The sequence below is a fragment of the Uloborus diversus genome, chromosome 3 (assembly GCF_026930045.1).
Source record: "Uloborus diversus isolate 005 chromosome 3, Udiv.v.3.1, whole genome shotgun sequence".
Lineage (NCBI taxonomy): Eukaryota > Metazoa > Arthropoda > Arachnida > Araneae > Uloboridae > Uloborus > Uloborus diversus.
The window spans coordinates 103,200,193-103,213,180 of NC_072733.1; the positions used below are offsets into that span (position 1 = coordinate 103,200,193).

At 32.2% G+C, this 12,988-nt stretch overlaps 1 protein-coding gene across 1 annotated transcript in view; it reads right to left on the reverse strand.

The window, feature by feature from the left end:
* Positions 1-452: 452 nt before the first annotated feature.
* Positions 453-12,988, reverse strand: part of LOC129218152 (5-hydroxytryptamine receptor 2A-like) — a 66,952-nt gene continuing 54,416 nt past the window's right edge. Inside the window, exons 2-3 of the mRNA XM_054852367.1 lie at positions 5,396-5,487; positions 453-1,681 (exon numbers count right to left, since the gene is read on the reverse strand). Of these exons, the coding sequence (XP_054708342.1) occupies positions 542-1,663 (1,122 nt within the window). The 5' untranslated portion in view covers positions 1,664-1,681; positions 5,396-5,487 and the 3' untranslated portion in view covers positions 453-541. The remainder of the gene's footprint in view (positions 1,682-5,395; positions 5,488-12,988) is intronic.

Consider the following 12,988-nt stretch of genomic DNA (forward strand, 5'->3'; position numbering starts at 1 on the left):
CTCGTTGATTAAAGGAAAAATTATTCCCTCAAAATATTGCTACATTTTTTTCTCAAGACAGAAAAATATTTCGTGAAAATGTGGTTTGTGATAAAAACAAATTCATTTTTTCTTCCTTCTCAAAGAATTTTTCAAAGACTTGCTCAAAACTCAGTATGAACTTGGTTGATATTTTGTTCTTTTTATAGTATAGAATTTTTTCAGTTGTCCTTTTTAAAGTAGTTTAAAATCAATCACATTAGTTCTTTCTCAATAAGTTTAGTTTTAAAATAATGATACTGAGAGTAATATAGTAGAACAAAACAATTTAAGTGCTAATAGGGAGTTATAGGACCTAAATTATCTTATTCTTGTGCAGTTAATTTTTTCATAATCGTGAAATTATTTTAACCCATGTCATAACTATTTTTGAGGAAAACTCACAATTACACAAAACATTTAACACAGAAGTATACATTTATTTATACGTAAATTCTTGATTGCACACATAAAATATTTGTTCTCCAATCACAGTGATGAATAAGCCACAAAGTGCAACACTTTACGCACGACAAGAACTCCAAAACAATTGTTTAAAAGCCATTCGGAAATCAGGGCTGAAAACGGTGTAAATAATAGGATTAAGCATCGAGTTAGCATAACCCAACCATAAAGCAAAACTGAAAACTGCATTGCTGGGTTGGCATTCTTCACATAAAGGCATTAGTAGTGCCATGGTGAAGAAAGGTAACCAGCAAATTACAAAGACGCCAGTGATGACGGTCAAAGTCTTAGCGGCTTTTCTTTCTCGTTTTGATCTTATGTTACCTCTTCTTCGTTTCTTTAGCACTTGTTCTTTACTCAACAAGAAATCATCTGAACTGGGATGAGAAGAAGATGTGGTTGTAGATATCAAGGTCATTTCAGTTACCAATGAAGCCAGAACTGTGGCAGAAACGAGTCGAGATTCAGCTCTCATTCCAGGCTTATGTCTTATTCTCTTTCGCGCCACTCGGAAAATTCGCCAATATAGAAGTAATATAACCACCAGCGGTACGTAGAAAGTGGCGCAAGTTGCAAAGAGCTGATAACCAGGATCTTGACTAATTAGACATCGTTTTTCATTCAGTAGCCTTTCTTCATGTAGGCCGTCTTTCCACCCAATTAGTGGTGCAATCGATACGCAAAAAGCAACAATCCAAACTATTAAAATAGTAAGTCCAACATGCCACGATTGTCTCTGACGTACGTAGTCAATATCTGTTACTGCCCAATATCGATCTACGGCAATTGCCACTAGGTGCAAAATTGATGCTGTGCAGCAAAGCACATCGCATGATGTCCAAATATCACACAGTTCTCTACCAAGGGTCCACTCTTTATGAACTTCGTAAACAGCTCCTAATGGCATGACTAAGCATGCTACTAGCAAATCTGCTACTGCTAAGGATAAAACTAAGCAGTTTCCTTTAGTTTGCAGATTTTTCTCTCGAGTTATAGCTACTATCACAGATATATTACCAACAATCGTAAACAGAATCAGTAGACCAAGCACTGTAGAAACTACAGCTGTAGAAGCTACGTCTGGATTTTCATTTGATGACCAGTTACTGTTTGTATCATTCAGGAAAAGTACAGTGTCAAAAGTAAGATTGTCGTAAAGCTCGCTTATATTCATTTCCATAAATTTCCCTTAGGAATTCTGAAAAGAAGAAAGTGCATTTTTAGAGAACTAGAGAATATAGAAGATTTCTAAAACAAGAGTTAATGTAGTTATGAAAATAATTTAGTTATTTTTTTCTTTTCCTCAAAAAAAAACAAAATTGCAGTTGAACTTTTTTGAACCTGAGCTTACAAGTTATAACGGATTCTTCTGGTTCATCAACTAAATTATATTTTGAAACAACAATGTGAAAGGGTAATTTATATACATATATATATATATACACTGTTATAACCAGAGGTGCCAGCTGGGTGCGATTTTCTGCCATAGGGTGCAAAGACGGAGCCACAGGGTGCCACAGAGACTAGGAAATATTATTCCGATATCTTTTAGCACCTCAGTGGATGAAAGAAGGTAATGAAGGGCATCAGCTCACGCAGTAGCCAATAGCGACTCTTTTCCTCCGCAAAGGTGCCTCGCTCGCACATGCGCTGTGCACTCCGGCATAAGTTCAATTCAGCGACTTTAATGGCGGACGACGATGCTGCAACGTAGTTGTTGGTACATTAAATTTTCACATTTGAATAGACAATTATACTGGAATAAAATTCCACATTTCTGGGACAAACCTTCAAAACCTTGCGTAAGTACAGGCATTTAATCATGGTATAACATTTAAGGCTTTCCAACAGGCTTTTAGTGTTTTCAGAGTTGTGTTTCAACAAAGTAAACTGAGTACTGCTTATTGTTTATAGTTAACCGTTTTAACATAGTAATGTATGGCTATTTTTATCACGCGTACTAATATATGGTGTTCATTGCTTGTCACGTCTGCGGTCTCACGGATTTTCCCCAAAATTGTTTATTGTTAGCAATACGAAATAATTAATAAGTAACCGGGATGAAAATTCAATGATGTAACTAACGGCTACAGCACAGATACACTAAATGTCTTAATCTTCTCAATAAAATATCTGCGTAGACGTAGCAAAGAAAAAAAAAGCTTTGAAAAGAAATCTCTCTGTGTGTTTCATGCCATGACTCATTACGTGAAAATATTTCGTTCTTGTTATTTCAAAAACCGAATGCAGTGTCTAGACGCGTTTATTTTTTTTTCTCTCTAATTTCTGTTTCCAATGCTTTTCATTATGTAGGGTGCTAAAAATTTGTTTTGATTTTTAGTGTCAAAAAAGTTTCTATTTAACAAAGAAAAAAAAGTGCTTTTTTAGATTACTTATGTTCAAATAGGATATTCAAATGTCGAACTATATAATACGTATCAATATGTTACTCTTGATTAAAATATTTTGAACGCCTGCATTTTATGAAACGATTTGATTTTTCCGTGATTGTAATATAACTGAATATTTTTGGCTGTGCTTGTAAATTATCCATAAATGCCTACACTCTTATTTTTTAGTATCATGCTGTAGTAAATGTCAGTATCACTTAAAACTACTGAGCAATCCAAGGGTTTTTATGAGAGTTAGAACTCAGATAGAGGAATTGAAGTCATGAACACTTCTATATTATGTTGGAAAGTCTGAAATGTGATCAAATGCCTTAAATGACAAGTTTCAATTCAAAATGAATTCAATGTGAAAAAAGTACCAAGACTTTGTCTATCATAAACCCAAACAATAAATGGAACACAATAATATTCAAAAACGCACACAATAGGGGGAGGGGGAAGAGGATCTACTGTAGAAATCAGTGAGCGTGCCATTTTTCTCTCCGAAGGTTCCTTCTTTTCCCCCGCGCTGCCTGTCTTTTAAAAGGTGCCCATTTTTCGCCCTAGTAAGAGGTGCCATTCCGGCTCCGTATTAGGTGTCGCTGGTGAACAAGCGTTTCACCCCTGAAAAGTGCCAAACGCAACCTGTAGTTTTAACAGTGTATATATATGTATATATATATATATATATATATATATATATATATATATATATATATATATATATATATATATATATATATATATATATATATATATATATATATATATACTACGCTGTAAATAATCGCTAAATTGACAAAGTTTTCCTCGAAATGAATGCCCTTACATAATTAATATTGCTACAAAATGTCCTATTTAAGTTTGTCTGTATAATGTAACAATATTCTCTAGCTACACAAACATGCGTACTAATTTAGTGAGCGTAGCAATTTAAAAAAAAAAAAAAAAAAAACATCCTATTATATTCATTGCTAGCATAAAATGGGGGCTTTTATGGACCTTTGAAAATCTAATATGCGAAGTGAAAAAATCAGCATGAACGCGAAGTGCAGCTGTTGCTGTCATGTTATAACAAGACCAATTAACTTGAACTTTTTGTGAAAATAAGGAAACTGTTGCTTTAACCAAAGTAATGTTTATAAAACTAATAAATACATCATAAGAGGAAAAACTTGTTTGTTGATGACATACTGTGGATTATCAGTTTAAGCAAGCCCGCAATCATTTTGAGCAAGCAAAAAAGCAAGGAGCTGTGTTTTGTTTGTGACAAAAATTCTTTCGTCTGTAGGCGTTAAATAAATAAAACTTTTAAGTGCATTTTTCTCGCCAATTAAAATGTGTCTCACTTCATATGAAGATGTAGAAAGTTTTCTTTTTGCTTATTAATGCTTTTGACAAAAATACTCTTGTAGAGAATTTTTTAAATACTTCTTTTTGTGAGCAATTTTAATTAATTGTTTTTGTTATGAATTTATTACTTAAATTGCATAATGAATAATTGCATAACTAATAATTGCATAAATGTTTTCTCATATGTCGCTTTTTAGAGACTTATTACGAGTGTGTTTGACCATTCTTAAATTCTGAAGCGGAAAAATATTTCCACACTAAGGGGGGAGGGGAATGTACAACTGTCCAAAACCTATAATGTTCAGTAACAGAGAGTTATCTCTGAATTCTTTAGCATTTCTGAACGTATTTTGTTAAAATATAGTAATTTTGAACATGAAACTGGAACGATCTATCACTAATGCACATTTACGATTTAACTTAATATATCCGTGTTGTGAAGAACATTACTTTTGATAAAAATACACATAATACTGGACTACGTTTTAAAATTTAATTTTACTGTGTTTGGTTATTAAAAGATTAAACAGGAATTAAAGTTTTCTCTTATAAAAGACCAAAAACACGAAGTGAGAAACAAGAGGTTATCTTGTGTCATTAATAGGGTACGTTTCAACAACTGAAACGCTTAGTTCTGTAAGTTTAAAACAAGAGCTTAAAAAAATGAACCAAATAAAAGGACCGTGAACAAACTTTACACATGTAGACAAAGTTCGCTTAGAAATTTCAGACACTTTTGGCTTCAAAACTTGCATAACTACTCTATATGACTTTTTTTAAATTTATATGTGATAACACATCGTTAAATAATTTAGTCAATGCATAACTTTAGCTGATTGTTCAAGTTTCCTGAAAAACTTTGAAGAAAACTTACGCGTATAAGTTTGAAACAGGAAAATAAATCCGCTAAGTGAACGAGAAAAGATAACGATGAAAAATAATACGATAAGCATGAACTGAAATACAATGTGTGCGTTTTAAGCATTCGTTCTTGGTAGTTGGGCAAGTTATGAGATTTATTTTTAGCAATGTGTCTGAGAGTAGCTTGGTGTTTTGAATGCAGTAGTAATTTTTGTTATGAAAGTTGAGCTAACTTTATTTACGAGAATGCCTTCTCAAAAGATTCATCAGTTAGTGTAAAATTTTATGGTAAGAAAAAGTAAACTTACAGTGTTTCTCAGAAATCAGGGCATATGTTGATACTTTGGAGTAAAAAGATGGCAATTCATTTGATTGCAACTGCCGAATTTTCGAAAGGCAACTGAAAAAAAAAAATTATGAATTATTTAGAGTGATAGTTTAAAGTATTCAAAAAACGCGTAAACAAGGCAGTTGTTGAAAAAACGTACAGAAATCAGTCTCTCGTGACAACTTTACTACGTCTTTTCATACGCATACACTCAAAACTTATCTCACTCCCAAATGGGTCCTCTTTTAATCTTTTCTTTCTATTTCTAAGCCAACTTACTTCACTGAGCTCTAAATTACATCAGAGCAATTAGAAAACTTTTCAGTGATCCGCCCCGCATCTTCTGGGGATCAGTATAAAATCAGAAAAATACTTATCATGCCAACCTATTGGCGATAAGAACGAGTACAACTCGCGTTATCTACTTTTCTAGTACATCTTCCAGGACTCACGCCCTAATCTTCCATTGGCGAAATACGTGTCTATTTATCTCTCTTTACTAGAAAGAAAAAAAAACTTATGTTACATCAAGATGTCTAAAAGCAAATATATAGCTTAAAATATGTATGGTCTAGCAAATGTTTTAATTCATTTTCAGGCATGAAAAATAAAAAAAACCACATTGATTCTGGTAAAATGTATACTTATAATACAAAGCTGTAGAGTTTGCTTGTTTGAGCGCGCTAGTATCAGGAACTACTGGTTCGAATTGAAAAATTCTTTTTGTCCATTCTTCCAATAGTCAATTCATTAAGGAAGGCTATAAGCATTATAACATCACGCCTTGACTAATAGGAGTGGAACAGCAATAAATATTGTTATGAAAACGGGAAAATTTATATTATAATGTAAAATACTTGGAACGCAGAATATGCGTAGCCAGTGCCTTGACCTGAAATTGCGGGCTTCGTGATCCAGTGAGCGTATGTTCGAATCAGCCATGAGGCAATCTCGAGGGTACTTTTCAGAGAAAGCCCTAAACGATGATAAAAATGATTTGTAAAAAATATATACGTAAACGTATCATTGTCTTATTTTTTCTTATCAATTAATTTACTAATAATATAAAGCTGAAGAGTTTGTTTGAACGCTCTAATCTCAAGAACTACTAGTTCGAATTAAAAAATTATTTTTGCGTTGAATAGTTCATTTATTGAGGATGGCTATAGGCTATTTTTTAAATCAGATTGACGGAAATATTTGTAATTGGAAATTAAATGTTTAATTAATTGAATAGTTCTATGAATTCCTAATAGATGGCGAGGTAAAAGTTCGAAAGGATGCTTGCCGACAGTGTAGATATCTGCGAAAGACCATGTCCATGCTACGTTGTTGTGATCAGCGAACAGATTTTTGAATGCGTTTTTTTCGAAGTTTAGGTACATTGTTTGATTTTGTAGGATGTTTCTATTGGGTTTTCCTTATTTCTTCAACGTTGATCTTATAGTTGAAGATAGATACTTATCTGAGTAAATAATTTCATTTGTCATATCTAGGGTGCTCGGGCAAAAGAGTATAAGTCAAAAATACTGAATTTTAAGGGGAGCTGTTTTTCCACAGCTTTCCTCCTAGATTTCAGAAGTAGACCACTCCATCAGGTGTTTGTTTATTTTCACAATGTTTACTACAATTTTCTTTTTCAAAATTAGTAAATCAAGGTCCATATAGTATAAATATGAAATAACCTGATCTTACTCAATTTTTGACTTATACTCTTTTTCCCGAGCACTCTAGATATTATTTATGTGTTATCATTGTCTGTGTAAGTTGATCCCTTGCGGTGCACTACTTTTGTGGTCAACTTAAAGATGTTGATTTATGTAATAAGGATTAATTCCGTGCCTGAAAAAAGTGGTCAACTTAGACAGGTGGTCAACTTACAAGGGTGGTCAACTTTACAGGTTTTACTGTACATAATTTCAACGACACAAATGGCGAAAAAGAATGCGAAATCATTTTTTAAAAAATCTTCATAAAACAGATACTATAATAAAACTATATATACCATAACTAAAAATGCAAGGTTTTGGCAAAAACAATAATGCACAAAAGAGTTGGCACTATTCTGAACACTAAAATGCTAATGAGCGGTGCGGAATGAAGATCTTGAGAAGACTTTCTTATCCTGTACTCGTTTACAATATTCACAGAAGAAATGAATATAAAAAGTATCTTAGACCATGAACTTAAAAAGTAATGCTTTTGAAATGAAACGTTGTGAACAGTAAATGTTTTTTTAGAATTTTTTGTCTGAAGTCACGTTTTAGCAAAAGAGTAATTTTAGAGTGTTGTTTGATATTATACAAAACTGAGGTACTTTTATCTATAGTTGACTTCCAAAATTTATATTGTTTTAAATTTTGTGATTAAAAAAAATAGTTAACGACAATGTTTGTGTGAAGAATTTTTGTAATATTTGACTCCCATCGTAAGAAGGTTTTGCTTATTTTTTTCCTTCAAAGCTAATAGTTTGCCTTTTATCCATACAGTTATTAAAATTGAATATAACTCTTACCCTAATTTCAATGTTAGGAAATACAAAAAATTCATTGTAAAATAGAGTAAGCATACTGTAACTGAAAAGGAAACATTCATATTTTAACGAAAAATAGAAGTTTTCATTGAAAAAAAAAAAACTCAAAATAACAGCAAGGATGATAATAGAAATAATAATAAAAACAATGATGAAAAACTTCAAAATTATGTTGTATGATCACGGGAAATATTTAAAAAAAATCAATAAATACTAAAGAAAAAAAATGTGCGTCACGGGACGCTCGGCAGAAGTGATAACTTTCATAGGATTAAATTATTATCATTATTTAATCCTATGAAAGTAAAAATGGGCATAAGGTAGCTATAATAAGCAACGAAATTTTTGCATTGTATCTTATCTAAAAATTTTGCAACGACTGCATCAAGTACAGTTACGTGACTTGTAGTGGCTTCTTCTGACTTATTAATCAATTTATAATTGTAATTTTGATTGTAGAAACAATAATAAATTTTTGGATCGATCAGAAGCAAAATTAACATTAAAATTTCCGGTTAAAATTAAAGGAGTTGTATAATAATCTTCATTAACTAAAGTAGAACCTTCTTGTGTATAATTTAAAAGCTGTTTATGACTAAATTGAATAATACTTGAAATACTTTTGTTTGGAGATATATATATGTTGGCAATAATAATTTGTTGCTTTGCTTCATTGAGAAATTCCACTATACACATTTCACCAATATCGTTTTGTGTAGCCGTATTAAAGCTTTTAGCATTATTAACATATAATCCTATATTTGAAGTGACAATATTTATGCAATCAAGATCATTCTGATAAAATGCTACGCCTCCTGCTCTTATATTTTGTCTCTTTAATTGCACAATACGTTTAAAAGATGGAATAAATTTAGTATCATCATTCCCCCCCCCCCTGCAAAATCACCAGGGACCTTAACCGCACACTTTATTGGATCCCCCCCCCCAAATAACTGACTTTTTAACGAGTGATTGTTTAACAGTTAAAGTCAGTTTAGATTTTATTCTGTGATGCAGATTTTATTCTGTGATGCACAACTTAAATGTTTATTTATTATTTTTTTGTTTTCTCGGCCGTCCCCAACACCCGCGTTGCGAAGTCTGCGGGGATGAAATTCGTTTAAAATATCTACACCTTATCACAGTTCAAAACCCTAAATCAAGCGTTATATTTTTAGTATAACTAATCGCAAAAATGTTTTTGTTTTGAAAATAAATTTAAAGATTAAATGCTGTTTTGAATACATATTGTTTACAATGTTATTGGTATTATATTGTATTATTAAACTCACCTTTCGTTAGGAGATTGCGTTATGTTGCGATGATTATCCCTATCTTCTGTTAGTTTCATTACTTTTTCTACTATCACTTAACGCTTAAAGCTGACCCAAAGAATAAAGAAACTTCTGTCGTATGCCCGAACAAAAGGAATGCCAGACGAGAGCTGCGCCGTTACGCGCGTTATGTCACAAATCGGTTTACCCTCACATAAGAAGTTATCGCTTCAAAAATATCCTATATTCTTTCTCAATAAATGGACTATTTAACACAAAAAGAATTTTTCAATTCGAACCAGTACTTCCTGAGATTACGTTCAAACAAACGAACTCTTCAGCTTTATATTATTAGTTAATTAATAAGATAAATAACACAATAATAGGTATATAATATTTTTTGCGAACCATTTTTAGCATCGTTTAGGATTTTCTCTGAAATGTACTCACGAGATTTGCCTCATGGCTGACTCCAACCTACGCCCTCTATATCGCAAAGCCCACACTTTCAGGTCAAGTCACCATGGCTACTCATATTCTGCGTTCCAAACATTTTATATTATAATATAAATTTTCCCGTTTTCATAACATTTTTTATTTCTGTTCCACTCCTATTAGTCAAGGCTTGATGTTATACAGCATATAGCCTTCCTTAATGAATGGACCATTGGAAAAATGGACAAAAAGAATTTTTCAATTCGAAACAGTAGTTCCCGAGATTAGTGGGTTCAATCAAACTCTACTGCTTTATATTATTAGTATGGAATAGATAGCCTTCCTCAATGAATGGACTATTCAACACAAAAAGAATTTTTTCAATTCCAACCAGTAGTTCCTGAGATTAGTGCGTTCAAACAAACAAACTTTAGTGCTTTATATTATTAGTACAGATCGATTATGCTTAGTTATCTAAACGGAGTCAAAACTTTAAAAAAAGAAAGAACACCCTTCGATTAAGGTTTTGCAGCAGCAAGGGGCGTTTCCGAAAATTTGATTTTTAGATCATAGGTCTATTTTTCGTCACATGCCGGCCCGGTAAGCTTTAATATGAGAGGGAATTTCTACAATAAAGAAGAAAGATCTCGCTTACCGACAGAAACATAATCCAAAGAAATAATATCTAAGATAAGATATTGAAAAGTGTTTTTATTTCTGAAAATTTATACAATTTGCTATCGCAGGCTGCTTGAACTCTTATGGCTTAGATGGCAGCACGTGTTTATCATTTAACCGCACGGTTAAATACAAAATCAGTTCAATTAAGTTCGTATTTTAAGCGTAGCTTTTCGAATGTAGTAAAAATGTGACTGGCTATTTTTTTTTTCCGAAAGAGAAAAAAAAATATTACCCATCGAGTTGTTTGTAATTTTAATGTTTTGCTTCTTATTCTAATAAATATTCATAGGTTAACTAAATGAAAAGCGTAATTTCAATTTGGGGTAGTAATTTTGTTATTTGTACAAAGGGTCAAAAACTGTCATCAGAAGAATCTACATTTCAGAATACAATTGGTTTTTTTTTTTTGAGCACAAATTATTCTATTGTAGTCTGAAATCTTAAACGTGATACTTATATTTTCGCTTATATTATGCTTTAGTTTTCTGATCGGAGCCCAAAGTTCATATAAACAGAAGAGAAGAAAAAACCTTACAATTAAGAAACAATTTAGCTACAGGTTGCATCAAGTTTTCGTAACAGCAAGGAGCATTCTAATCTCATTTATTTTACTGCCTGACTTGTGTTATTTTTTGTATTTTAAGTGTTCATGTAATGCGTGATTAGCCTGGTTTTTCGATACGGCTAGTCCGGGCTGGGCCCGAACACTCATTTTCTTCTGGTTACCAGTCGAACGCTCTGCCGATTGAGCCATTCAGCTCTGTCAGTCACAGCGCAAGTTAAGCTTATAAAGTTAACCGAAAACCTCAGTTCCCACAGCCCACCGAATCCTGAATTAAACACTAATTTAACACTATACGCGAAATTAGTCTTTAAAACTAAACTTACTCAGTTACGTTAGGTAGTAGTTTATAGGAGGCCCCGATTTCAAAAGGTTTTTAAAAATTAAGAGATCATATATAATTAGTTAGGTATTTAAAAAAATTCATCGTATAGTAATTTAAATCAGTGTTTATTTTATAATTCGGTGTTTAGTTTAGTTGATTTTTGTACTGGAATTGTAAAATAAATTTCATTTCTATGTTTGGGTAGGAAATAGAATGTAAGTGTAATCAGTTATTTTTTACTTTTTAGTTCCTGGGTATTTTTTGAAGGCGGTTTTTTTTATATTTAAAAGTAATTTATTTTTTGCTTTTTAGTGGTGTAAATAACACGGCGAGCGTCTCGGAGACTTCCGACGACTGTGAAGAAAGGCTTTTTCAAATGCATAACTAATGTACAAAAAAAAATTGTCTTCATCATTTGTTCAACTTTATCAAAGTTTGCTTTCCGAAAGCAAATGCACGAGTCACTAAAAAAAAAACTAAATCGCTTTAAGTTTAAATTTGTAAAATTGTAAATTTTAGAATTGCAATATTGTAAATTATAATTTATGTTTCGCAATTAGTGTCATGTAACTCGTGATAAAATTCGCATGTTTCTTCACATGGCCCCACTATAGATGAAGATTAAAAATTCCACTAGAATGAATTTTATGTTTGCTTCAGAGAATATTCAATTCAAAATTTTCACTATCATTACTCTTAATAATATATATCTTTAGTATTTTCTTTAACTATAGGTAAAGAAAGTATAAACCTTTGTTTTATGGCCTTAATGAGTTTTATATTTAATCGTTTGTGAGGGAAATTGCATGAAATTTATTGTTTTACCCTTAACTTTTCCCTAAAGAACAAATAGGGTAAATCAAAGATTTGGAACCTGAGTTAGACCACCCCTAAACAAAAACACCACTAAAAAAAAAAAAGCATAAAAACCGGTTCACTAAGTGAGACGATATACAAAGTTAATAAAGTACAAATCGATTTAAATGTGAGTATGATATTTGAAGAGTTCCGTCAACTTCATCAAACCTGAACTTGATTAACATTAGACCGCCGAGGAACTATGCTGTTTCAAACAAAAAAAGACTTTTCCTTATCGGTACAGGCAGGGGCGTGCATAGAAATTTTGGAAACCATCACAAATGACTTTTCCGGACCCCTCTCCATATTGTTTACCCCTATATTTCACCGTTAGTTACAAAAATATTGGGCGTCCTCCAGGCTCGGGCCCGAGTCAACAGGTGTCCCTCCCCCCTCCCTGTGCACCCCCTTGGGTACAGGTGTCTTCGAGTATTTATGGAACATTGTACAAAGGAAAAACAATTCCGATGAGTTCAGGACCTCCTCCTTTTTTTGAAGTCTGCTAATTAATATAATCCTAATTTCAAATTGAACTGGCGGCATCGTGAAATAGTAAATCCAGAATATTGGTCAAAATTCAGAAATCATACACAGTTATAATGTATATTATTAAAGAATATAAATTAAATCGTGGGGGAGGGATGTTCTGTATTCAATTCCCCCTCAATTGAACACTAAATATATTTAAAAATTGGAATATTAAATGAAGAACTGTATATTTTAGTTCCTAAAGAAAGTTATTTATTAGTAAATAAAATATTAAGGTAATTGATTTAATTACTATAGTAGCAAAATATATTTAATTTACTGCTTTGCTACACAGTAATAAATACATTAGTAACACCGATAATAAAAAATTACCATACGGCGCAGCGTTGAGAAAATTAATCATCCATGTGCCGCGA